Below are 26,499 nucleotides of genomic sequence, written 5' to 3'. Positions count from 1 at the left end.
TACAACGTCGGGAAGATTAGTCGGACATGGTCCACAAATGTCCAAGTCTCAATGATAGCATCATCGAAAATCCCTGCTGAAGTGGTGCGAGCCTAGAAGAAAAAAATATGTGCTCTGGGTAACTCTTCACTTGCTGTGACAGCACTATATCGGTAGAGGCTGACGGAGTAAACGTCTCACATACCACTCTCGATGTGTTATTGGTGGAAGTAACGCCAATCCTGATGGTCATATGCTGTGTCAAAGTATAAATTGAACTCGGTCGTGCAGTATTCAAAAATAGCAACTTCCGACACTCCTGATAGTTACAATCGATGCATGATGTAAATATATTGACGGATCTCAAGAGACACTCTTCTCGCATATTTTTTATCAGAAGTCGAATGATTGTTCACCAATGATATCGCTACCAGTCTGCTGTATAAAAAAACACCTGAGTTCGGATCATAGGGTTTTGGAGATCTAGTGATATATATCAATGAACCAACCTTTGAACTAAATACTTCCAAGGTTGTGATCATGCTCTGACAGTGCAGCCTTTAAATCCCCTAGCGGCACCGGGGGTCTGTCCAATGCGTCAAGGTCCTGTTCTTCAGGACCTTTTTTTTTTTTTTGAACCATCATAAAATCAGCCATTCGATTACCCTATTTATCTGGACTCGAGCCCTCCAGGGCTGGCTGCCTCGAAAATTGATGACTCATCTAGTTCCTGCCATGTAGTCACGTGGTACTATTAGTCATCCACTAGCGCGATTTCGCGGGCGACGTGCTTTTTGCACTCATCGGAACGCATCAGCCACGAGCTCCCCCTATCATCGATGCTGCCGTTTCAACGGTACCTGATCCGGATGTAGCTGCTGTCATATCTTCTGCCTCTTCTTGCGCGATCATACTGTCTCCTTTAATCCGACCGCAACGCCATGTCTGACGGTAAGAGCTCTGCCACTCCCCTCACTGCTTCCGTGCTGATCACTCCCCCAGCCGATATTGAAGCCGTTCGGCGGCTCCAAGCGGAGCGCAATGCTGCTGCTACTGGCAAAAAAGGTTCTAGGACCTTTGATCCGTCTGGTCAACGCACTGACAACTCGACCAAGGCCTCCCTTACCGAATCCTTCGATACGACTCTGTACGAACGGGAAGGGGCGGACAGGTTTTCCGGCTACGACACTTCGATCGCTGTCAACGGTGATGATGAGGAAATGGAAGATGCGAATGGCGGCCATAATTTGGTCGGCCAGTACACTGCAACCAGAAGTCAGATTGACGAGATGGCGCATGGAAACGGAGTCGAGGAGGAGGATATCCTTCTAGGTCGTGAGAAGGCCGCGCGCATTGCCGACCGTGAGACCGACTACCAAAAGCGCCGATTCAACCGTGGACCTCTGACGCCAACGCGCGCCGACCCCTTCGCTGCCAATACCCACGCGAACGTGGAGGGGGATGGCCAGACCTACCGCGAGGTCATGGCTCTTCGTGAGATCGAGAAAGAAGAAGAACGTGTCCAAAAACTGATTGCAGAGAAGCGGGAACGTGGCGAGGAGGTGCCAGAACATCAGGCCTCGCTGAAAATGGTGGAAGGCGACAAGGAGAATGCTGAGGCCGGCCCCACTGTTGATGTAGCAGCCGGTAGGAAGCGCAAGAAGCGTTGGGATGTGTCCACGGAGGACACTGCAGAGCCCACCACCGAAGAGGCCGAGGCGAAGACCAAGAGGTCCCGATGGGATCAGACACCCGCGCCTGGTGCCCCAGAAGAAGCTCCCAAGCGTCGTTCGCGGTGGGATCAAGCGCCTTCCCTGACAGCCGCGACCCCTGTCGGTAACCAAGGACTAGCCACACCTATGCATCCTTCTCAGGGTGTCGCGCCTGTGGCTTCCGCCGGTTTTGGGACCGACATCACTGGTCGAACTGCCGCATGGTCTGATGAGGAACTTGATTTGATGTTGCCCTCTGAGGGTTACAAAATCTTGGACCCTCCTCCAGGATATGCGCCTATTCGAACTCCCGCGCGGAAGATGATGGCCACTCCAGCGCCCATGGCTGGTGCCGGTGGTCTTGGCGGGTTCATGATGCAAGAACCTGAAAGCGTTCGTTCCATGGGCAAAGAACTTCCAACCGACATTCCTGGGGTGGGCGATCTGCAGTTCTTCAAGCCTGAGGACATGGCTTATTTCGGTAAGCTTATGGAAGCCGGTGATGAAACATCCATGACTGTCGACGAATTGAAGGAGAGAAAGATCATGAGACTTCTGCTCAAGGTCAAGAACGGCACACCACCTATGCGAAAGACCGCACTGCGACAACTCACCGACAATGCGCGGAACTTTGGCGCGGGGCCGTTGTTCAACCAGATCCTTCCTTTGCTCATGGAGAAGTCATTGGAGGACCAGGAACGTCATCTGCTAGTCAAGGTCATTGATCGGGTGCTCTACAAGCTGGATGACTTGGTCCGCCCTTACGTGCATAAGATTCTGGTTGTCATTGAGCCTCTGCTTATCGATCAAGATTATTATGCTCGTGTTGAAGGTCGTGAAATTATTTCCAACCTTGCCAAGGCCGCTGGTCTCGCCACCATGATTAGTACCATGCGACCCGATATCGACCATGTTGACGAATATGTGCGAAACACCACAGCACGAGCCTTTGCAGTTGTGGCCTCTGCCCTTGGTATTCCCGCCCTCCTTCCCTTCCTTCGTGCTGTCTGTCGCAGTAAGAAATCATGGCAGGCTCGACACACCGGTGTCAAGATCGTACAGCAAATCCCTATTCTAATGGGTTGTGCCATTCTCCCCCATCTGAAGGGTCTTGTCGACTGCATCTCAGACAACCTTAGCGACGAACAGGCGAAGGTTAGAACCGTGACTGCGCTGGCTGTGGCTGCGCTGGCTGAAGCTGCCAACCCCTATGGTATTGAAAGCTTCGACGAGATCTTGAACCCTCTGTGGACCGGCGCCCGAAAGCAACGTGGAAAGGGTCTTGCTGCGTTCCTGAAAGCTGTTGGTTACATTATACCTCTCATGGATGAGGAGTACGCCAATTACTATACCACTCAGATCATGGAGATTCTGCTTCGAGAATTCTCGTCTCCAGATGAAGAAATGAAGAAGGTGGTCTTGAAGGTTGTGTCGCAATGCTCTAGCACGGACGGAGTGACTGCCAGCTACCTCAAGGAGCATGTGTTGACCGACTTCTTCAAGAGCTTCTGGGTGAGGCGCATGGCGCTTGATCGAAGGAACTATCGTCAGGTGGTTGATACGACTGTTGACCTGGGTCAGAAAGTGGGTGTTGGTGAGATCCTTGAGCGAGTCGTCAACAACCTGAAAGACGAGAGCGAGCCCTACCGCAAGATGACGGTGGAAACGATTGAGAAGCTGATTGCCTCGCTGGGCGCTGCGGATATCTCCGAGCGACTGGAGGAGAGACTGATTGACGGTGTCCTCTACGCATTCCAGGAACAAAGCATCGAGGACATCGTTATTTTGAACGGATTTGGTACCGCGGTGAATGCCCTCAGCACACGATGCAAGCCTTATCTTCCCCAGATTGTGAGTACCATTCTTTGGCGGTTGAACAACAAGTCAGCCACGGTCCGACAGCAAGCCGCAGATCTCATTTCGCGCATTGCCATGGTCATGAAGCAGTGTGGCGAGGATGCACTCATGGGCAAGCTTGGTGTGGTGCTGTATGAATACCTAGGTGAAGAATACCCCGAGGTTCTGGGCTCCATTTTGGGTGCTCTGCGATCCATCGTCACGGTGGTCGGTATCAACCAGATGCAACCACCCATCCGCGACCTCCTGCCCCGACTCACCCCTATCCTGCGTAACCGTCACGAGAAGGTGCAGGAGAACACCATCGACCTGGTCGGACGTATCGCCGACCGTGGTCCCGAGTCCGTCAATGCCCGTGAATGGATGCGCATCTGCTTCGAGCTGCTAGATATGCTCAAGGCCCACAAGAAGGGCATTCGTCGCGCGGCCAACAACACCTTCGGTTTTATCGCCAAGGCCATTGGTCCCCAGGATGTCCTGGCCACTCTCCTCAACAACCTGCGTGTGCAAGAACGTCAATCCCGTGTTTGTACGGCTGTCGCGATTGGTATTGTGGCCGAGACCTGCGCTCCCTTCACTGTGCTTCCCGCCTTGATGAACGAATACCGCGTGCCCGAGCTCAACGTGCAAAACGGCGTCCTTAAGGCTCTGTCTTTCCTATTTGAATACATCGGCGAGATGGCCAAGGACTATGTCTACGCTGTCACTCCGTTGCTGGAGGATGCGCTGATCGACCGCGACCAGGTTCACCGGCAGACTGCGGCCAGCGTGGTCAAGCACATTGCGCTGGGCGTCGTCGGTCTGGGCTGCGAGGACGCAATGGTCCATCTCCTCAACCTGGTATTCCCCAACATCTTCGAGACCAGTCCCCACGTCATTGACCGGATCGTCGAGGCCATCGACGCGATTCGCATGGCGGTCGGCACGGGCACAGTGATGAACTACGTGTGGGCAGGTCTGTTCCACCCGGCTCGGAAGGTTCGCACGCCGTACTGGCGACTATACAACGACGCATACGTCCAAGGAGCCGACGCGATGGTTCCCTACTACCCCAGCTTGGAGTATGATGGCCTGGACCGACCAGAGCTGTCGATCATCGTCTAAGGATGGTGCTGTAATCTGAACCCTTTCTTGATTTGATTCTCCTCTTGCATAATTATCTTCTCTCCAGGGATCTTTGTGTTTGCCAGCCGGTGTCTTTTGTTTCTTTGCTCGTATTTGATCTTTTCTATTTTTTCCCCCCCATCTTCATGCAGGCACGATCGGACGTTCGGCGTGGTTGAGTGTATATCAAGTTTCCAAAATTCACCAAGGAGTTAATTCCGTTTCAGAGATTCTAGTAGTAGTACTCAATTGGATACAGCATGTATTCAAGACTTCCAAGCTGATCAAAATATGAATCTTTGGTGCAATAGTTGCACGAGGATCATCGTCGGGAAGCTTGGAAGTATATACCTCGTTTGCGACCGGGATAGCTTATTTCTGGCGCCCTTGAAACGATCGCACCGATAACATGGTCGGTATCGAGAATCGACGACTACACTCAATCCCACGACTATCGCGTTCCCGGTCCATCGCAAGCTCGAGCGTCGCCGACCCTGGAATGAGTGATGGCCAAGCACCATGACAGGTAGCCATAGGGCAGTGATCGCTCCCGACGGCGACAATCACCGTCAATCCCGACTATCTTCTTCCCATCCGGGGCGAGAAGTCTGGGGTATACATCTGCAGCACCCGGGGGTATACCTGGTCGTAGACAAGACACCCCTAGGTGCAGCACTATGGACTTAGACTCCAATAGTGAATGGCTCCCAGCAGTAGGGAGTCTACCTAGGTAAGTCTTCACACTGACAGTCGAGGCACTCGGGCGAAAGGAAAACGGGGGGAACACATCCTCCCCCCTTTCCAACCCGCAACCGCAACTTCCATCCCCGACACTTTGCCACCGCAACACGCAAAAATAGAAAAAAAAAAAAAAAAAAAAAAAAAAAAGAGAAACGTAATCCTCCCACAGGCAACCCTCGCTGGACGGTGGAGGAAGAGTCATTGAGGGGGGGGGGCGGGAAAGACCCTCACCACTTGGTCCTGTACTGTACGGCAGCATCCAATCGCCAATGGCGGGTCATGTCCTCACAAGTCCCAAACTCAACTGCGAATCCATGTTTTCGTCTCCTCGCAGCACCGAGTTTGGGGTTCGCCCATCTTGAGGACAGACGCATATACTTGGAAGTCGACGCAGCGCCAAGAGGCGCCAAATGCCTAAGCTTGCCGTGGGAAGGCTTGGCGCCGCGTCAGCTCTCGCGAGGACGTCAGGCGTGCTTCTTGGCTGTGGGGAATTGGTGGATGCGCGATCCAATCTGCGCCGAGAGACCCTTTTTCTTTTCTGCTGTGGTTTTGGGTTTGCCGGTAGTAAGTATGTCTGTATTATGATTATGATTATTATTATTATCAGTAATATTGGATATTCGTTTTGGGTTTGTGAGAGGCGAGGCGACGGCATCCTTCGGGCCCTGCATGGACTGTCTCTACATGTATGTACATGTACAGGCGGGATGGATCTTTTGCCTGGCTCGGTGCGACCAGCTGCGCTGAGTGGATGGATCTACAGGGTGCACGTACATGTACATCATGAGATATAGTACTTACCTACTTAGTAGTTGTAGGTAGTATGTAGTACATGAACTGGCGTCAGCCGTGGAGTTCGCCCTGTCGCGGGTATCCTACTGCCTACAGAAGGCCCATAGCCCTGTCTATAGTATCCCGCTCTGCTCCATCCACTCCAGGATGGCATATCCCAATGGGCGCCACCCCGAAAAGCAAATCACAGGGGAATCCGATCCCGCGTCCCGGTATCAAAGTAGGTATGTACGACGACCGCGCAACGGCCTACACAGCCTCCCCCTGAATTCGATGCCCGTCCAACGCCCCCAATCACAGCGCGCGCCCTGAACCGGGGAATGGCGATGGAGATAGCTGGTCCTTCGGTGGTACCAAGCCTAGCTTCGGCGGTAGGTTCGAGGCTCAGGAAGGACAGCCGGGAGGAGCGTCTCACGCGCGCATCTGGGCTTGGCACTATACCATTTTCTACCGTCGCATGTCGTGCCCAGCATCCCATCCGACCGGAGAAAGGGGTGGAGGAGTCGTGGAGCGGGCACGCGTCACGCAGGCGACTTGACGGCCGCCTGGGAATTTTCATTCGTGGTTCGCCCCGGGTTTTTGATCTTGTTGTCTTGTTGTCCTTGATGCCCTAGCGCGAGGGTTTTCGGTGGCGCTTTGGTGGATTTTCAGGGTCTCACGCCCCGGCTGGCAATCAAGGTTTAGAGTTTGGGCCGATGGTGTTTTTTTTTAATTTACGTTGGATAAGATGAATCCGATTTGGGATTGTTCTTAACCCGGTTGGTGGCACCCACTGGGACATGGACCCCAATGCCCGTACAGGCACACACCCTCTTGCTGCGAGGACCATGGCTCGCAGAGGCCCGTTGATCCTTCTGCGAGAGAGCGAGAGATCGTGGGAGGCGTCGGTGGCACATGCCGGACATGAACGCCTAGGGTGGATCTCCACTGGGGAGGATGGTGAACGCCCGTGCTTTTTGGGACGGAGCTTGGGTCCTCTCATGTATAGGTTCATGTTGGATTAGGTTTTGTATACCTTTGATATCGACGGTCTTATACTCGTCGGGGCGGAGAAGCAGTGTAGTCCGGATACAAGGGACGGAATTCAAGTCGAAGGTAGCGTGTCGCGCCTCGACTCGTCCATGTACATACATACATCCTCCCCAAACGCAGCCCCAAGCTGTTATCAGGCCGCGTACCCAGATGCACAATGGGACCTGTCACGTATGCGACCACGGATTCATGTGCAAAGTTCGGGGGAAGGGCCTTGTGGCGCGCGAGGAGACAGGGATCGGGTTGCGCAGTATAGATGAGAGCGGACAATAATCATGTGCGTAGGTACTAGGTATGCAACTTCAACTGCCGAAGGGTGAATGCTGAATGCTGAATGTGATTGTGAATGGGGGGTGTGGGACTCTGGGGTGTCGGCGCTGTACAAGCAATCCTCGCCTGGGCATTGCACCAACTGAGTATCTCCTCCGACCGAGGATGGAAAAGGAGCACTTTGCCAGACCCTGCAGCGACTCGACTCGAGCCTGGCGGCGACGGAGCAGTGTCCCGTCGATGGGATCTGGTGGATCGGACTCGCCGTCCCGCCCTTCTCTCCATGCGACTGTATACAGATAGGACTCCGTCCGTACTCCGCCCCAACTCCGTCGCGATGTCATCGTCGTGCCATCGTATCCCGCCCCCCCTCCTCCTTCGGCGGGCTCCTCGTCCAGCGCGTCCGTTCGGGCGGGCTGCGGGTTGCTGAGAGGCGTCCTAACGAAGCAGCCGGTGACATGGGCCAAGCAAGTGCCTCGCTCCACTTTCTGCAAGCGTCTCGTCGCCAGGGGGGGGGGGGGGGGGGGAGCTTGATCCTGGCTGCTGGGTCAGGGTGCGGCGGCTCGTAGATGGAGCAAGTCGTCCGGGAGGATGGAAATGCACTGGTGGATGTACGACAGACGTAGCGCGCCAACGTGGTCGATATCACGGGTTGGAGGGGTACGGCAGCCACCACGTTGTACAGCGCACACCGTAACTCTGAGTTTTACTTTATCCTTTACCACTGACCACTTACCACCAACCATTTTCCTTTTCCTTTTCCATCGGCCTGTCGAGTGCAGAGGGAATCTTTCCCGCAGCCAGTCGCGATGAAGGACCGCAGCACCGAGGTCGATGTACAGACGCCGGTGATGTGTATACATCGAACTCGGCCAGCCCCGAGCTTCTCCGCTGGGACGCTGAAGGGGACAACTTGAGCCCGCGACAAAAGCCATGCACTCCACCCCAATAGAAGACTGCATCAAAAGCGAACCTCTACGTAATGGCAACGAGATTTAAAATTGCACCCGCGGAAAAGGTCTGGTCTGGGCGACGGGGCAAGTGGCCGGAAGGAGTATGGCCTTGACACGACTCGGAAGGAGTGGAAAGGAGGCGATTCTTTCGATCTCGAACTCGAGCTCGAACGGTGGAGGGCGAGAAAAAGGTTGAAAAGGCGCCGGGCGTTTCAGGTTGGGATTTAGCGTTGACCCTGTGGCAGTGTTGTTAGGGGGGATGGTGGAGCCCGCCAGGATCGCACGCAGGGATCTCACGTAGGGGACCAACGGGTTTTTGCGGGGAGGGCGTCGCGCTAGCCGGTGCCATGGCGTCATGAGGCTTGACGCCCGGTTGGCTCCAGGTGGTGGTGATGGTGGTGGTGGTGGTGGTAGTACTATCTAATAACTATGTAGTGATCGGGGTGGTATCATCCATACCAGTAGATAGATCCTCATATCAACATCAAGATCGAAATTTAGTCTACGCCTACAAACAGTATAAACTCTCGCGAACCAAGGTTTTCCGATCCTTTCCACCCCACTTCTCTATTTTCATCACCCTCGTCCACCGGCGGTTGTATGAACGCCAACCCGCGACCATCCCAGACCCAGACCATCCCACGTTGAGCAAGACACCCGGGACGAAGCACGCGTCAGCTCTCAGTGGAGCTCCCACCGATGATTGGTCGATCCATACTGCCAAGCTCGGCTATCGACTATCTGCCGTCTGTAAGTGGAGCGCGCCTAACCATATTCGGGCCTGCCTGCTCGACTCTGCACAAACAAGAATGCGGATGCGGTGGATCCGTGCCCCGGGTGAGCCCCAGTTCCCCCTTTCGTCTCGTACAATACCGTCGTCGTGCGTGTCCGGTATCGGGTGTCCTGCTGGCCCAATCAGCGTCCATTCCCCTCTGGAAGCGTTGTCCGTCATACAATGTACTGTAGTTTTCAAGGGACAGGTGGAGTTGGCCACCATACATATCGAGGTCCTCACCCTCGGCCCCTCTCTTATTATGGAGTCCAGTCCTCGCGCTGGGTATACTATGACTGTCGTATCTATAGACCCTTTGCCATTTAACCCATTTACCCGGGTGGATTGCTGGTCGAGAGAAACATGGGAGATTGCGCGTGCCCTGGACCTGTGGTGTGGTTCTGGTTCTGGTTCTGACTCTGTCGAACCTTTCTTGATCGTGTCGTGCTATCAATAGAAACAGAGTCTGCGGAAGGCACGAGAGGGAGCAAAACACGATGCGCCCGCGCCCGCGCCCGTCCAGGGCACCGCGATGCAACGTCGCGTATCGCGCGCACCAGAATGTATAGTCGAACAGTCGCAGTTGGACATATCGTCTTCAGGACCGGTACCCCTCCACGACGGCAGCGGCAGTCGTGATAGTTAGTATAGCGCCGAACGGTGATGTGCACGCTGCGACCGTCAACCTTGAATTTAGAGGCCAATTTCGCGGCCGATCTGCCGTGGTGGGGACTGCCAAGATCTGAGCCCCGTGCAGATGACAGATGATGGACGATGGCGCGGCGATCGGCGGCCGTCATAACGTGGGATTCCCTCATCAACACTACGGTCGGGGGAGCACTATTTGGGAACTACTGTTTGATAGTGCTGCGCGGCGACCGCGACGCGATACAACTATTGGGACTATACCTGGGTGCCTCTCGCTAGCGCGCTTCTCCTTCGCCCTCGTTCTCCGTCTGGGGTGTCCCGCAAGTTGGGGGTGTATTTCTCCGATAATTCTGCGAGGCTCTGGGGGGTTAGAGTTGACTTGACCGCCGATTCGAGGTTGGGGTTTTTCAGCGCGTGCCTCGGGAAGGCGTGCCTCCTCTGAATCTGCATCAGCAGAGGCTGAGGGAGAGGAAGGGTAGCGCGTCATGAGCCGTGTCAGGCCGGGGCTGGTTTGGGTTCAGGCAGAGAAGCGGTCAGATTGTGATGATGATAGTGATGATTATATCTTTATTGTTTCGACCGACTCCAACGCCTTCGGGGTCCACACCCGTGTAGGAGAAGCTTGGGCCCTGGTGATGATCGAAGTCGCAAAATGGTATATCTGGGGAGTGGTGAGAGAAAGTGTATGCCCAGATACACTTTGGTGGAGTTTCGATCCCCCTTTAACCCTACCTATCCGGCTCCCTTCCGGTGAGATCGATGCCTGATACTTGGATGTTTGAGGGACATGGAGCTGTGGACAGGGCGACGCCGCGACGCCCTTGAAACGGGGCACACGGTTACGGCCTTGCCCCGTCCACTCAGCTCCGGGCACGCATCTCGCTCGGTGGTCACCTCCTGTAGCTAGTTGGCTCACTAGTCAGTTGTCACCCTCAGCGATGATGCAAGTCCATCCCGTCGGTCCTGCCGGTGAGATGTCGAGTGGGCCACACACGGGATGGTTCACTCGGTCTAGAGCATGGAGCATTGCACTGCCTGGTTTTTCCCCCTTTCCCTTTTCTCGCTGCTCCGTTCGCGCTTGGACGATGGCCTCGACTGGGCAATTTGCTTGACCTCTCGGTACCTGACTGCCCAAGCGCATCCCGACACGCTGGTGAGGATTTCGGCAGTGGGGCCAGAACTGGTCTTTACCCAGGAAAGTCTCGATGTATGTACATGTATGTATGAGAACCCCCGTAGCGGAGCAACCAATGACTATAGGTGTCTACAAGGACTCCGATCCCTCCTCACGCAACAACTCCGACCGGCGTTTTTTTTGCTTGCTTTTTATGCCCTTCCATGCACGTTTGTGATGGGCCAATAGTCCTGAGGTATCCTCCGTAGTCCAGTGCATATACCCTGAACAAGCCCACAGCTCGGAAGATTTGCAATCCTTTGAACTACGAAGCCAATTCGACCCAACGCGATAAGTTCCACGCTGAACGGACCCGCGGGTCACCCTCAAGGAACGCTTTCCTGGTCCTCGGGCGAGCTGAAACCTACCATATCCGGCTCCTGTGCATCTGGGTGGCACGCTGCATCCAAACTTCGAAGGCGCCTTGATGGCACCCTCACTGGTTGGGATTTTCTGGAAGGGGGTGCCATGGCGCGCTCGTGAGGTGCCATGGTTTGCTGGGAACGTGGAGAGACCAATCAGTTCACGACGGAGAATCACCACGCATCCACCCTCGAAGCGCGAATACCGGCGATGCCGTCCACGGTACTCCGGGCCAGGGTGATTTCCGAGCACTTTCATGGCGGAGGCTGTTCCTGGTGGGATCTATACATGTAAGTCTGTGTTTCTATTCGGGACGTTCTCGATCGGGCGCCCTCCGCAATGGAACCGACGCGAGTCGCCATCCCATGCGCCTGGAGAGGATGGGAGGAATCGGCGTGGAGAGAAGCGGGAATGGCGGGACCCAGGATGAACTGTGCAGGAGAGAATTGGACCAGTTCTTCAGCCTCCCTCGGCAACACCTCAGATCCTTGTGATCACGAAGCTTAGCGTGCCATCTCGGGCTCCCTAGCTGAGTCGAGGGTCTTGGCAATCCCACCAACTGATTTCCTGCGATTGCATGGGAAACTGGTTCCACCAACGAAAGGGGCCTCCACGAACGATCTGAGAACTCGGCCCTCTTCACGGTGTGATGTGTCCGATTCTGGACATTGGTCGCATCTGCCGCGCTATTGCAGGAGCCGCGCCGCTAACCTATGTGTTGGTCCTCTGACGTCGGTGTCCAGCTGCCCCCCTCTCCCAAGGGAAACGAGGCGGCCATGGCTTGCATCGCCCCGAGGCAAAATGCTGTGATGGTCAAATACGAGGTGAGAATGACCCGCTGTGCTCAGTCTCTCTTCCCCCGTTCGTCTCCACTTCCCGACTCCCCTCCATCGCACGGTGATCTCCTGCGTGGACTGTGATGGCTTGGTCGTGTGGAGATGGAAGATGCATGGTTCCCGGCAATTGGGGGGGAAAGGTCACTGCCATATCGTGCACGAGAACAGGACATTCCGTGCACTCTCCGTCTTATCATCCACCCCCTCCTTTCCCCTTTTCCGTGGCTACCAAGGTGGAAACCGACTACACAACAGGATGGGTACATGGAAGGTCCCCGGAAATGGACGGGATGCCGGACCAAGTCCGATGGGTGCCAGTGTGGAGTTCGCGCGCCATCCTTTGTACATCCTCCACACCGGGGCAATGAGGTAAGGCTGGGCGACTTTGCAACGAGTCACCTGCGAACGCGACTGGCAGGCCCAACCAGTACGATTGCGATCAAGAAAAAAAAGAACGGGAAAAAGAAAAAGAAGAGAAAAGATAATCGAGGTGGTAGACGGGAGAGTGTCAAAATCGTCGTCATCATGCGCATTTTTGGCCAGGTCAAAATTCCTCAAGACCACCAACCCCCCTCTCCCGTCTCGAAGAGAATGAGGAACGTATAGAATGCGCAGGTATCAATAATGTTCGGGCTATCGAATCGATAGTAGGGAATCTCGACGATTTGGTATTTCATTTCATCACGATGAATTTCATTGGGGGACAGCTGGAAGTAAGGTCTCCTCCCACGCTAAACCCAGCCTGGCCCGTGTTCAAACCCCTCACGATCCCATACAAATCGTCAGTCTGTTTGGGTCTCTCCGCCAATGACGCCCGTCTGGTCCCCGTGGGTCCTTTTGGGTTTGAGCCAGAGCGAATATCTTCGAGGGTCACATCAGGATGGCGAAGGGGACAATAACGAGCGGAGTTGTCAAGCACGAAGCGATAGTCAATGACCACAGTAAGAATAATGTCGATGAAGGTCAACCCCCTAGGCGAAACAGTCATACCACGCCTGGGACACGGGTATACCCTTTGACGTCGAGCGATCGCTGGTCCCCGCCGCCTTGAAACAACTGAGGCTGTGTGAGGTTATTTCTTGGCGTCCCTTTTCTTGCTGCCCTTTTTGCCCTATAGGAACTAGCGCGCCGCAGACACGGCACAGATGGGCCAATCACACGCCACCTCTGTGTGGGACATTCCCTGCTGCTTTTTTCTTCTTTTCTTTTTTTCTCTCTCCGAGGCCACCAATTTTTGGGTCGTCATTTTCATTTTTCATTTTTTTTTTCCCTCACCTGCCGTTCCCCTATTCTTCTCTATACGGTCCTGGCCCAAGAGAGTTCCGATTCCGGAGAGCAACACAGACGGAGCACATCGACTCCGTCCTCCCACTCCCCGAGTCCCCCATCTTGCCTCGCGCAGGGTGCCATTCCTGCGGCCGCGTTTAATGGAGGGGGGCGATTCTCTAGATCTTCCATTCCTCAGCCTAATCGGTTGGGAGCACGATCCAATTCATTAATGCCGGATTCTTAATTCTCCATGTTCGGTATTTTCTCAGATTACAGCGCAAGAAATTCCCGACATCGTGATCCCGGCACTATACTCCAGTGCCTCGTAGCTTAAACACCGTCTGGCCGAAAAAGAAAGGACAATCAAGGGAGGGTCCGAGGAACTGGTTCCCGTTGAGAGGAGCCACTTTTGGCACTAAGGCACCGCGTCCAATCCTGCACGATAAAATCAGAGGAGCGGGAAAAAAAAAAAAAAAAAATCCCCCAAAATCGAATTATTTGAGATTTTGGTAAAATTACTCGTAATTCATGTCCCAGCGATCTGCAACCCCGGCGGGCACGTCGTCAGTGGCACTGGAGTATCGTGCCTCCGTATAGTGTTTGTCCCTTCTTAAGCTTCGCCGATCCCCTTCCCCAGACTGCTGTTTCTCTTCCTCTCCCTTGTCTAAAATAACACGATCTTCGGGCCTATCACTTGCTCTTTTCACTCCTGTCGCTGTTTATCCTGCCTTCATCTGCTACATCTGCTCCCCCGGATCAACGGAGTCGATCACGTCTCGCCCTACTACTGCCCTCTCCCCTCGCAGCTTCCTCGAGGGCCTCGATACAACCAGCAACTCGTTCGATCGACACCTTGGATTCTTCCAGCGCGCGATCCGCTCGCGAATCGCGACCTGATTCTCCATGACGATGGTAATGGAAAACCAGAACCGCCCGTATGGCGGCATGAGCTTCGACAATGTTTATCACCACAATCCACCGCAATTCACAGACCCTTGGGCCGCCGCGCATACCACCTCCCACTCGACTCCTCCCGTGTACGCGACATCGATGGGCAACAGCGCCAGCATTCCCATCACCCCCCTCAAGACCGAGGAAGTCGGCCGCACCGCCGCCATGTCCATGCCCTACCCCAGTATCCCCGTGTCGGCGCCCTCACTAGTGCCCGGCAGCAACTATACCACCGCCGGCTACGGCCCAGAGGTGATGGGGATGCAACACGACGTGCCGCGCACCTCTTTCGAGCAGGCTCCCGCCTATACGACCGCTCCACCTATGAGCAACTTCACGCCGGCCAGCTATGCGCCGGTCAGCTATGCCCCGATTCACCCGTCACAATCCCAGGATGCTCGTCGCATCTCTCACTCGTAAGTGCCCCTGGATACTATTTCTGGCCTTCTGGTTGGTGCGCGAGTGCAAAGACTGACGCGCCGTTCGATCTACAGAGATGCGGCTCGCGTGGGATCATCCCAAGCTGCGTCCACACCTACCTTCGGGGACGCGCTGGACGCCAGCCGAGGCATGGTGGCGCTCAGCCAGGACCTGACGCCTCGTAACATCTACGGCCCTCGCGGCGCGCGGGGCTCCGCTGAGTCCTACGGCTTCCCTCCTGCTCACTCATCCGCCTCCTCCATCTCCTCGGGCGGAAATTACCCCTACTACAGTGCCTCGGTGGGCTCTGTGGATTCATCCGTCACTGACTACAGCTCGACAACGTCCGAGTCGTATGAGTCACGCACCCTCCCCCGGCCTACGAGCCTTCTGGCTGGTAGTGCACCCCCTGGTCCCCAGTCCATGATGAGCCAGTTCAGCTCCAAGATGCCCTCCAACACGCAGAAGAAGCACAAGTGCAAGGTTTGCGACAAGCGATTTACTCGTCCTTCCTCCCTGCAAACGCACATGTATAGCCACACTGGCGAGAAGCGTAAGTTGAAAACCGCCCACCCCAACACCACAGGAACACTGTGCTAACAGAGCCATCCAGCATTCGCATGCGACGTTGATGGTTGCGGGCGGCACTTTTCAGTCGTCTCGAATCTGCGTCGACACAAGAAGGTCCACAAGGGCGAAAAAGACACCGGCTCTGCCGACGACGAGGAGTAAACCGATCTGTCGATTCCGACGCCGTACGACCATTTTTTTTTTTGGATGAAATCGCCCGCCTTATACCCGAGCGCTCTCTCATCCCTTCCCAGCTCGGCGCGAATCAAGCGCGCCAGACACTTTATCCCACCCGCCCGCAAAACCATTCCTGCCGAGCTGAACAGCCAACTGTGTTGGCTGTATGATACCGCTAAGGCGCTCTTCCTTGTACAACAGCTTGGATCCCTCCTCCCTATGCTTCCATCTTTCGCTTCGATACGTCTCCCGATCGGCTTCGGAGCTCCATTATACCCTGCAAGACGGTCTGGGACCGCGGGTTGATGGGATATGGTAAAAGGGCTTCGGGAAGGGAGAGCTTACATTCATGCTTTTCTTAGCCCCACGTTATGACCATAGAGGTGCCGGCTGGTTTGCGTTTCTGGTTCTTCATTTCTTCTTTCGCTAGACTTAGGAGTCCCTTTGTGCGTTTCTCGATACCAATGGGTTTGTGATGATGCGATGCTATTCTTTTCTTTGCTTTATTTTGTCATTTCTGGGGTACCTTCTTATTTCTGATTTCCTGCGTTTGTCTTCTGGGGGCTCTCGCAGCAGGCTTCGTTTCTTTTCTCTTAATCTTCTTCTCTACCTTGCATCTGTCTTGCATGACTTAGATTTTATCTCATCTTCCCCCCCTTCCATTTTCTCCTCTGTTTTGTCTGCCGCGAAGTCTCTTCTACTCTCCTTCTGGTTGGGGGTTCTTGGTCTGCTTTGTTCCGTTCGAGGGTCGCCCTCTGTTTCCACTGGGTCTGCTGTGTTTCAACTATTGCACGCGGTGTGCAATTTGGGTTGGTGTTGATGTGATACCCGTGGCATTGGTGCGAAAGCGTCTATTTCCTGTTGTTTTTCTTTCGGTGAACCCTGGCGGGTTTGGCTGCGATCCCAGGCCCCGCTGGTGTCTGCGCTCCAGTTGCTATAGTAAAGATATTGTCTAATCCACAATTAAGCGCTCAACTGAGGTTTCCGTGCAAGTAGATTTGTTTTGATATAGAGTGTTTTACTATCAACTGGCTCTACCACTGGGAACTTGTTCGTCGGTCTGGGCTCTTTTACCTTCACGTAGGTCGTCGGTGCCGAGTACTTCGCTAACTACTGGTTACTAGCTACTTACCCATGGATATCGGTTTTACAGTCTCGCGCTTAAGCCGGAGTCCTGACGAGCAACAATCTCTGCGGCTGCTCGCCCGGCACGACGTCCAAAGACTGCGCCAGACGTCAATCCACTGCCACCGGGGTAGTTGTCATGAAAGATTCCGCCGAGCATCTCTCCCACACAGTATAACCCCGGGATATCCGCGCCGGTGGTCTCTGAGATAACCGCCGCCGTCTCCGGGTCGACCGCGAGACCACCAAAGGTGAAGGTGATGCCCGCCGACACGCGCACAGCCAGGAACGGCGCACGATCAATCGGCAGCGCCCAGTTGGATTTGGGCACCGCCAGCCCCGTCGTCGTCAGCCCATCCTTCACAGCGGGATCCCACCGCCCCGGCCGCACCGCCCGGTTATACGCCGCCAGCGTCGCCAGGAACCGCTCTTTGCTCTGCAGCCCGGCCTCGACACACCGGTCCGCCAGCTCCTCCAGCGAGCGCCCCGTCAGATGCCGGGTGACCGCGGGCCGGTATTCCTCGGCCCGCAGCCACGGCGTCGTCCGCGCATCCCACACCTGGAAGGCCACCTGCCCGGGCTGCTGGAGGATGCGCCGCCCGATCATCGCGTACGTGTAGTTGCGCATGTCGGACCCTTCGTCCACGAAGCGCGCCCCGTCGCGGTTGACCATGATCCCCAGCGGGTACCCGGATTTGGTGAACTCGTTCGAGACCGCGCGGTCGCCCGCGTGCGCCGGCGCATCCGCATCCCACGCCACGCTGTGGCACCCGGACCAGTTGCCCACCGGCTTGGCTGCGGCGTCGCGCACAGCTCGCTGGAGCAGGTCGCCCGTGTTATATGGCGTGCCGCGTACGCGCGCCGCGTCCCAGCCCGGGCCGAGGTACTGCGCGCGCAGCTGCGCGTTGGCCTCGAACCCGCCGGCGGCGAGGATCACTGCGCCCGCGCGGATGGTTTGTGTGTGCTGCGCGCCGGTGCGCACTTCGGCGCCAACCACGGCGCCGCGCGGGTCGGTGATCAGCCGCGTGGCGGGCGTGTCGAAGAACACGGGCACGTTGTGCTTGTGCGCGGCGCGCTGGTGGTCCGCGACTAGGCCCTTTCCGCCGTCGGCGGTCTTCAGTGCCAGACCGCCCCAGAACTTGATGCGGCCGTCGACTTCGTACGCCTGTCGATTGAAGGAGAGCTGGAAGCGGATGCCGTTCTGGGCGAGCCAGCCGATTGTGCTCCGCGAGTCCTGGACCAGGATCTTGGAGAGCGCCGGGTCGGTGCGGCCGCCGGTCATGCGGTGCAGGTCATTGGTGAAGTCGGCCTCAGAGTAGACGGGCATGTCGATGCGCCTGGCTTGCTCGGTGGTGGTGTTGTTCACGAGCGGGAGCAGGTCGTCGAGACCGTCGTGGACAGTGCGGAAGGCGCCAGCCGTGAAGTAGCTGTTGCCGCCGGCCCAGTCGGCGGGGCATTTGTCGACGACGATGATCTTGGCCTTGGGGTTTGTTTGGGCGGCGGATACTGCGGCTGAGAAGCCTGCATTGCCACCACCTATCACCAGAATGTCGACCGCGGAGGGTGGGAGGGACATGCTGGGCGGCAGAGATGTGGTGTTGGGGAATGAGATGACAAGTATGATGGAATGATGGTCTGGATGAAGCGAATGGAAGAAAATAATGCGGTTTCCAATGCGGGATTGGGTAGAGATGAGCCTGGGGGATTTGCTACAGTGCTGCGAGCCGCATCACTCGTTGCTTGTTGTAGTTAGGATTGGCGGAGCGTCATTCTCCGTGGGCCATACCCACTATCCCCGCAGTCGGGCTATCACTCCTCGGTCCGAGCGTGAAGTGGTTTGCTGGGGTAAGGATCATATCATGGAAAGCGAGGGATGCGGTGGGAACACACAGCTAATCATCCATGCAACGGCGATCTCTCCAGATTGTACAGGTCAGGGATGGCGATATGGTCAAGTTGGTGCGGGGGCGCAGGGATCGACCGTGGAGAGTGCCGGCGATAAGATAGCCGGATTACAAGTAATGGGTGTCATCATGTTTACAGGTACACGGCTGAAGTCGAGAGACAGAGACTGCTCGAGAGTTTTGATCACATCCATGGACGAGTAAGAATGAAAGGGAGTAGGATACTAAATCCGTAGTCTAAATGGCCGCTTCAAGATCCCGCCGATAGAGGGACACAGTGTAGATATTAAATGCAGAAGACAGCCCAAAACGCCGCGGTTTGTGATGATGATCCGCAATGAGAGACCGAGAAGGTCGATAATTACCGAGCTGTGCAGCACCAGGCATATCCCAGCTCCACTCCTGCAAAGCACGGGTTTTAATGGATGCGGTCCAGTTTGGCCCGGTTCATGGCAATTTGGTCGTCGACATAGTCGCTCTGTCACATTCAAGTTAGCAGAATGCCAATTGCCGGAGGACTCAATGATACTGACCTTGCCTGTGATACGCTCCAAATGTCTGTTCTGCTCGTCGAGCTCACGGCCAGTGGCCTTGGCGAGACCGTTGAGCCGACCAGCGGCACCGCTGAGAAGATCCAAGTTCTGCTCGATCTCATCTTCCAAAGCCTCGTCCTCACTGTCGGCTTCGAACTGGTATTTGGCTCGCTCAGTGACGTTTGCCTTCTTGCCCTTGCTCTGCTTGGAAGCCTCTCGATCGATGTCGCGGAACATGCGGTCCATACGAGCGTTGCTCTGGAATGCTTCCGCGCGGGTGCCCTCACGGGCATCACGCTCCTCTCGGTGAGTATTGAGAGTCCGCTCGTCACGTTCCCGGCGGCGAGATGCACTGGTGAACGGATTGGACACGTGCACGGCGAACATGCTCTTGTTGAGTGTCTTCAACTCCCGAGCTTTCTCCTGCGCCAGACGTCCCTCAACTGTAGCCATGTCCAAGCTCTTCTCCGCACCGTGGATCATCTCACCCTGTCCCCCCAGACGAGCCAGAGTGGAACGACCAGTCTCCTCGGCCTGCGCCGCCACACGGAGAGCATTCCGGGTGGAGGAAACGTCTCCCTGTTTCACAAAACGCATCTCCTGTTTAGTGGCCTGCACCGACTCCTCTTCCTCTTCTTCTGCTGTGAGCTGCCGGTCCTGGTAGGTAGCCATACTATACTCATTGCTGGCACCTCCATAGCTCGGCTGCCCACCCCCCTGGCCCTGGCCCTCCGAGTAGGGCGGTGGCGGGCCACCCTGCGGACGGTCTTGAGCACGGTTTCTAGCGCCGCCAAACAGGGCACTGCGGTCGGCTTCAACATTGGGATCATTGGGGTCGGTGCTGCCTAGTCCTCCGTAGCCACCGGCCCCGTACCGCGAGCTACCGGCCCCGGCGCCCGCACCAGAGCCAAATCGATCACTGCCGTATCCACCCTGGTTGCCGTAACGGTTGGGGGTATAGCCGGAGTATTTGTTGTCGCTTGGAATGCCGTGGGGTCCTCCCGCGGGGGCGGGGGAGCCAGATGCGCCGGGGTGATCGGCCGGGGGCGGCGCGACACCGGCATTGATCTTCGCCTTGGTGTAAGGGTCCAAGGGAACTGGCTGAGCGTAGGGATTGGAGGCAGGCGCCGGGCTCTTGTTCTTCGACCGGGACCCAAACAGGGCTCGGCGGTTGGAATCGTCGTCGCCATCGGACTTTTTGAATAGACCCATGGTGCACGGGATGTGGTCGATGTGGCGGAGATGGTCACTTGGAGGGTAAAAGGAAGTGAGGTATTCGTTAGAGGAAGGGAGTAATTGGGAAAGAGAAAGAGGACAGGAGATATTTTAGAAGGTGAGAATGAATGCGCTTCAGGGGAGCTTAGGCAGTCGAGACCGGCGAACGTCGCCGCCGTAATTACCAAAACGGGAATTACACACCTCTCCAGGGGCAAATCATCGGCACCGGACGGTACCAGTACAGTTAGTCAGCAGCACTAGCCCACCGCGGCGACTTCGCCTCCTCGTTATTTTTGGACTTTCTCGGTTGCCTGCCACCGCCACGACCGCAATGGCGCCTGTGGGAGATGCCGACCACTGCAGAGACAAGGCCCGCAGGAATCTGCTGGCCCTGCTCGAAGGCGTGAGTATCGCGTGCGCGCTCGCGTCCTGGAGCCTTCTTCTAATGGCGTGCAGACTCGGGGCAAGAAGAACCTCGTCATCAGTCAGGAGCTGGCGGGTCCAGTCGGCCTGTTCGTCAAGTTCTCCGTGCTGCAGGAGTACGGGGTAGACCGCGTCTTTCTGCTGGAAAACGCCAATATCGACTCGTCGCAGCGCAATGTCGTGTTCCTCGTTCGTGGTGAGAAGGCGCACCACGTTCGCACGGTGGCAGGTAGGTCGCCACTTTCTTTTCTTGTGGCTTTTGTTGTTGTTTTTGTTGCTGCTGCTGCCTGCGTGGACTTGCACGGCAAAGATGGGACATCAGTAGATTACGCAGATGAGCTTCCTACTCTGCGTAATCAGTCTTAGCTTCCCTAGATTGATTGTCATTGAGCTCATTTATCTGGCTCTCTTTCCAGTTTCCCTTCGATTGAGTGTCATCAGTATGAGCTAACAGGTCGACAGAGCAAATCAAACGTTTGCAGAACAACGGCAATGTAGAACACGAGTTCACCATCTTCTTCTCGCCGCGTCGGACCCTGGTAGGCAATGCCGTGCTGGAAGAGGCCGGTATAATCGGGGACGTCAATATTGCAGAATTCCCGCTCCACTTTTTGCCACTAGAGCACGATATTCTATCATTAGAGCTGGATGATGCCTTTGGTGATCTGTACCTGGTCAGTGAGCTGTCATCGAGAAACACAGGAGCACACGTTGACGATTACACAGCATAAGGACCCAGGTTGCATCTTCCATGCTGCGAAGGCTTTGATGGGCATTCAACAGAGACACGGATATTTTCCTCGGATTGTTGGCAAAGGCGACAATGCACGGCGTCTCGCAGACCTTCTATTACGGATGCGGAAAGAGCTTGATGCCGAAGAGAGCTCTGGGCTGGCAGATCCTTCGGCTCGGGGGCTTCTCCCGAGTGCAGACACCGAGAATCTGATTATTATCGATCGTGACGTGGACTTTGGCACCCCACTTCTGACACAACTCACATACGAGGGCTTGATTGACGAATACATCGGAATAAAAAACAATCAAGCTGACGTTGACACCAGCATCATCGGACAGGCATCCGTACCACAGCCACAGGAGTCATCCAAAACACCACAACAGGCCAAACAAGGTCTAAAGAGGAAGATCCAGCTTGATGCATCAGATCAACTGTTCAATCAACTACGTGATGCCAATTTTGCCATTGTCGGCGATATCTTGAATAAGGTAGCTCGCCGCTTGGAAAATGAATATGAGACCCGGCATACGGCCAAGACCACAAACGAGCTTCGGGATTTCGTCAATAAGTTACCTACTTATCAATTGGAACATCAGAGTCTCCGGATCCACACCAACCTTGCAGAGGAGATCATGAGGCTGACTCGTTCCGAGACCTTTCGGAAGGTATTGGAAGTGCAGCAAAACAACGCCGCCGGCGCTGATGCAACATATCAGCATGAGACCATCGAAGAACTCATCGCGCGAGATGTTCCATTGAAGAGTATCTTACGCCTGCTTTGTCTAGAGTCTTGCATGTCTGGTGGACTTCGACCCCGGGACCTGGAAAACTTCAAAAGACAAGTCGTTCAAGCCTATGGTCACCAACATCTTCTCACTTTCTGGGCGCTAGAGAAGATGGAGCTCCTGCAGCCTCGATCTTCTGCCACAACAATGCTCCTCCCTACATCCGGCGCACAGGCTGGTTCAAAAACCAACTATGGATATCTGCGGAGAAACCTGCGGCTCGTTATCGAAGAGGTCAGTGAGAAGGATCCCAACGATATTTCCTACGTCTACAGTGGCTTTGCACCGCTCAGTGTGCGCTTGGTGCAATGCGTCTTGCAAAAGCCTTATATCTTGACCCTCATCAAGGGCGGCTCGCCCGCCGCTTCAATTAATAACGCTAGCACTGCATCGCCCGGATGGCTCGGATTCGAGGATGTGGTTAAAAGTGCCCGTGGCTCAACATTCAGTATCGTCCAGAAAGGGGATGACAAGGCTGTGCGGGCTCGGCAAACCCTTACCGGCAACACTGCCACGAAGACCGTGTATGTGTTTTTCTTGGGGGGTATCACCTTCACCGAGATCGCCGCACTGCGCTTCATTGCTGCCCAGGAGGCACCGCGCCGGAAGATTATCATCTGTACGACCGGGATTATCAGCGGTGACCGGATGATGGAAGCAGCTATTGAGAAGGGCAGCTTCGTCAAAGCAGAGTAATCCCTTCATCTTAGATCTAGCGTACGCCAGGTGTAGTAATTCTTATGATACCATCATCTTCAAGCGAAATTCGCATAACTAGTGAATATGCCACTCATGCACATTTTGACATTTGATCACTGGCTTCTTTTCACTACCTGTACATGATCTCATCAATACTGGAACCCCGTATTAATGCCCATCAGCCGACCTTGATACCGTTCCGTGATCTCTCCAAGTCGCACCATGACTCCGGCTGCGAGAGTTCGCACCTGGTCCTGCGGGTCGGCCGGGACACTGGAGGCTGGCCTACTTCGAAGGCCAGATGGCGTGCGATCAAACACCTGCGACGCCCATTCGCGTAGCTCGATGGCCTGAGTTGCATACTCAGTCACAAGGCGCTCTTCGCCATTGGAGCCAGACGCAATGTTCAAATCCAGTATGGCAAGGAAGACGGTCAGCAAGGCTGCTGTGACGCTGGGCTCACTGGACACGGGGGCCGTATGCAGTGACAGTAGCAGTGAAAGGGTCTCATGGGTAAAACCCGGCAGGAAGGGTGTATAAGGACCAGCAGTGGTAAGAATGAGGGAGAGTGTCTGAAGGAAGAGGGTGAGGATATGCGGGACGGAAAATGGATTGTAAGACGAGTAGGCCGATCTGTAAGACAAAGTGTTGGTGGAATTAGACAATAACACTTCGCAAGGAATGGAGGGCACGTACGATGAGAACTGGAGCATCACGATTTGGAACCGACCAGCGAGAGGGTAGAAGAAACCTTCCGCAAGGACTTTGTGCAGGTCCTTGGCAGTGAATTTCTGCCTCTGAGCGTCGCGCTCTCGGCGCTTTTTCTCGACCTCCATACGCGATGAAAAAGTGCGCACTTTGAGGGCATCGGGACCGGTGAGTGTATCTGCGGCATGGGCTGCTAAAGGCTGCAGCGATGTGCGCGACATTTGTTTGGTAAGTGCTGCAACGGGCGATTCCTTGGAATCAGAGAACATGGCCTCTAAAGCGGGCGACAATTGCTTGGAAGGGAACGAAGTGTCCTTCAGAGCTGGAAGACCGAGTGCTTTAGCATCTTCCTCTCCATTACCGGCAATTTCACGGGCACTGAGACCAAGAGCTGTAAGTACAGCAGAGCGTTGGACTTGAGAAAGATCTCCATCGAAGAAGATGGCAGAGAACCAGCGGCCCATTTTGAGAGGTTGCGAAACAACGAGACCGACCATGCTTTGAAGACGAGACTCATGGAACTGTGGATGATTGTTGTCATTTTGGAGGCCAACTATAGTTAGTGCTAGCTCCTCGATCTGTTCTGCGAGCTCTGTGCCGAACCCTGTCTTGCGGCGGATCAGAGATGGCGCCGTGCTGATGGCCAGATGATGGCGCTCAACATTCTCAGCGTCGCGCAAGTATGTGATTAAATCACGAATATAACTACATAAGAGTTGTTAGAGCTGGCTCATAAAACTTGGAATGTCCTCGTACTTACACAGGCGCTGTTGGCTTGTTCCGCTGGACAAGCGTGGGATCCTCATCGTCATCATCTGCGTCATCGTCGGGTTTCTCATATGGCATGAGATCTTCATCTTCGTCTGTATCATCATTACTATCATCGATCTCTTCGATAGCAACAATCTTGCTCTTTTGAGAGCGGTTTGGGCGTGTGTCTCTCTCATCAGAGGGATGGCAGCAAGCATCCTTAGTTGACTGAGGCAATACTGATCGTGTTTCCTGTAGTGCTTTAATAGTATCAAACGATCCAGGCTCGTCTTGCACCTTGGATAAATCCAAAAGCCAATTGGCTTCCTCAGTCTGCATTTCCTCAAGGTCAAACTTCATGGCCTTGCCGGGTTCTTCCATCAGTTCGGAGATCCCAGTGCCCACAATCATGCCCAAAAATCGGGATATGTTGGAAGATGCCGCTAATCGGTTTGAAACAGCTTTCAGGAAAGTTCCTGATCGCCCTATCACTTTGAGTTTCGACGAATCAAGGCGATTAAGACGGCCCGCAGCTACAAGTATGACTTGAGCATTGGCTGAAAGATGTTAGCTACTTAATCAAGAACAACATAGAAAAACTTCCACGCACCACTTTGGGCAATACTTGGGACTTGCTTGATGTGGAAATTGTCACCAAAATTCTCAAGACCGCGCGTAAGCAATGTCATGAGATCATCTGAGATCGAGTATTAGCCAGCAAACCTCTGGGTGCTTGTGTACCAAGCCTACCAGTATTATAGAGTGCCAATAGAGCGCGACGCAACCCAACAGTATTGATTGAGCCGCCTTGACTTTTAATAAGCCAATCCATGGTCTGACCCTTGAGGAATGGGCGATCTCCAATGATGACCGCACACAACGCAGCCACCCCTGCAACAGTCTTTGCAAATGCGAGTGATGGCCCGAGACCACTGGGAGTATCGTCAGAGAAGTGGCGCTTTTGTATATCGCGAAAAGTCGCCTCAAGTATGTTCACTTGCTCAGACTGCTTGAGCTGGTCCAGAAGCAAGTTAAACTGCACCGAGAATGACTGATCCGAAATCAACCCTGAGTAAATCTCTCCAGACAATTGATCTGACTAAGTTAGTACCATATAGCAGATTTGGGAGCTACTGGGTGCATCTTTACCAGCATAGCCCAGACTTAACGCTCGCCCCGTTAGGAAAGCAATTGAGGCCCATCCGTTATCGTCATCCGTCTTGAGCACTGCGATCATACGGGAGATATTGCCGCCCAACCAGGATGCATAGCGAGGGCCATCCCCAACCCACGAGAGGGACGATGTAATATCAGATTCATTGAGAAGGGTAAGCGCTTCTGCAGCCGTTGAAAGGATTTTCCCAGCAGCAACAAGAGATACAAGTTCTCTCCATGCAACCTGTTGCCGGGTGCGATTGCCAAATAATTGAGAGATGTCCGAATATATGCGCAATATAAACTCTTTGGGCTCTAACAAAGTAGCAAGGACAGCTAGCACATCTCGAATGCCGATCTGATTGACTGAGCTTTCTGCATGCTGAGCTGTGGCCCGAACATATGCGACGAGAGATCGAAGCTGGCCCACGAGGGAGCCGAGACCGGGTATACTGCTAAGACAGCGCAGCAAAGCCGCTCGAGTCTTTGCGTCTTTACTCTTTTTCTCAGTCGCGTTCAGTGATGCCCAGTGGTCCGGAATGGTGGTGCTGACTAAAAGCTGGAGAATTTGAGTGGTTGCAGGAGCAGGGATTCGAATGTCAAAATCAATCTTCTTGGAAGTATTGTATGGGTCAATCGCCACTAGCACTGCAGAGAGCTGCTCATGGTCAGGTTGGGATTTCAACACATTTATGATCTGGTTCGGCGACAACTCATGATCGAGATCGAATACAACATGCGCCGAAGCATCTCGGCGACTGTGGGATTCAGCTGTAGCCAAAGGAGGGTCAGTTCCTTGCTTGACCGTTTTGATGGCAGTCAGAAGACCGTCCATGTTGAGAC

The 26,499-nt window shown here is 54.7% G+C and overlaps 7 protein-coding genes across 7 annotated transcripts; 4 read left to right on the top strand and 3 right to left on the bottom strand.

Annotated features, from left to right (window-relative positions):
• Positions 1–920: 920 nt before the first annotated feature.
• Positions 921–4,652, top strand: N7459_001438 (U2 snRNP complex subunit HSH155; the record flags this gene model as incomplete). Its single annotated transcript, XM_056940623.1, has 1 exon — positions 921–4,652. One exon carries the CDS (start codon positions 921–923, stop codon positions 4,650–4,652), a length of 3,732 nt encoding a protein of 1,243 aa, XP_056804903.1.
• Positions 4,653–6,332: 1,680 nt separating this feature from the next.
• N7459_001437 (uncharacterized protein) lies at positions 6,333–6,723 on the top strand (the record flags this gene model as incomplete). Its single annotated transcript, XM_056940622.1, has 2 exons — positions 6,333–6,409; positions 6,486–6,723. The coding sequence occupies 2 exons, from the start codon at positions 6,333–6,335 to the stop codon at positions 6,721–6,723; spliced, it is 315 nt and encodes a 104-aa protein (XP_056804902.1).
• A 7,682-nt stretch (positions 6,724–14,405) lies between these two features.
• On the top strand, positions 14,406–15,605 carry N7459_001436 (C2H2-type zinc finger protein; the record flags this gene model as incomplete). Its single annotated transcript, XM_056940621.1, has 3 exons — positions 14,406–14,869; positions 14,948–15,426; positions 15,487–15,605. 3 exons carry the CDS (start codon positions 14,406–14,408, stop codon positions 15,603–15,605), a joined length of 1,062 nt encoding a protein of 353 aa, XP_056804901.1.
• A 1,162-nt stretch (positions 15,606–16,767) lies between these two features.
• N7459_001435 (uncharacterized protein) lies at positions 16,768–18,321 on the bottom strand (the record flags this gene model as incomplete). Its single annotated transcript, XM_056940620.1, has 1 exon — positions 16,768–18,321. One exon carries the CDS (start codon positions 18,319–18,321, stop codon positions 16,768–16,770), a length of 1,554 nt encoding a protein of 517 aa, XP_056804900.1.
• A 746-nt stretch (positions 18,322–19,067) lies between these two features.
• Positions 19,068–20,394, bottom strand: N7459_001434 (putative plasma membrane SNARE protein (Sec9); the record flags this gene model as incomplete). The annotated part of the gene is made up of 2 exons (XM_056940619.1): positions 19,068–19,127; positions 19,183–20,394. The coding sequence occupies 2 exons, from the start codon at positions 20,392–20,394 to the stop codon at positions 19,068–19,070; spliced, it is 1,272 nt and encodes a 423-aa protein (XP_056804899.1).
• A 337-nt stretch (positions 20,395–20,731) lies between these two features.
• Positions 20,732–23,040, top strand: N7459_001433 (Sec1 family protein; the record flags this gene model as incomplete). The annotated part of the gene is made up of 4 exons (XM_056940618.1): positions 20,732–20,803; positions 20,857–21,052; positions 21,286–21,497; positions 21,550–23,040. 4 exons carry the CDS (start codon positions 20,732–20,734, stop codon positions 23,038–23,040), a joined length of 1,971 nt encoding a protein of 656 aa, XP_056804898.1.
• A 152-nt stretch (positions 23,041–23,192) lies between these two features.
• On the bottom strand, positions 23,193–26,491 carry N7459_001432 (telomere length regulation TEL2 family protein; the record flags this gene model as incomplete). Its single annotated transcript, XM_056940617.1, has 6 exons — positions 23,193–23,676; positions 23,740–24,456; positions 24,512–25,058; positions 25,112–25,198; positions 25,252–25,596; positions 25,651–26,491. 6 exons carry the CDS (start codon positions 26,489–26,491, stop codon positions 23,193–23,195), a joined length of 3,021 nt encoding a protein of 1,006 aa, XP_056804897.1.
• Between the last annotated feature and the right edge of the window lie 8 nt (positions 26,492–26,499).

This window comes from Penicillium hispanicum, assembly GCF_028827665.1.
Source record: "Penicillium hispanicum strain IBT 35686 chromosome Unknown utg000001l_segment0_segment0, whole genome shotgun sequence".
Taxonomy (NCBI): domain Eukaryota; kingdom Fungi; phylum Ascomycota; class Eurotiomycetes; order Eurotiales; family Aspergillaceae; genus Penicillium; species Penicillium hispanicum.
Note: the sequence above shows the minus strand (reverse complement) of the source record. Positions and strands in the feature narration are given on the sequence as shown.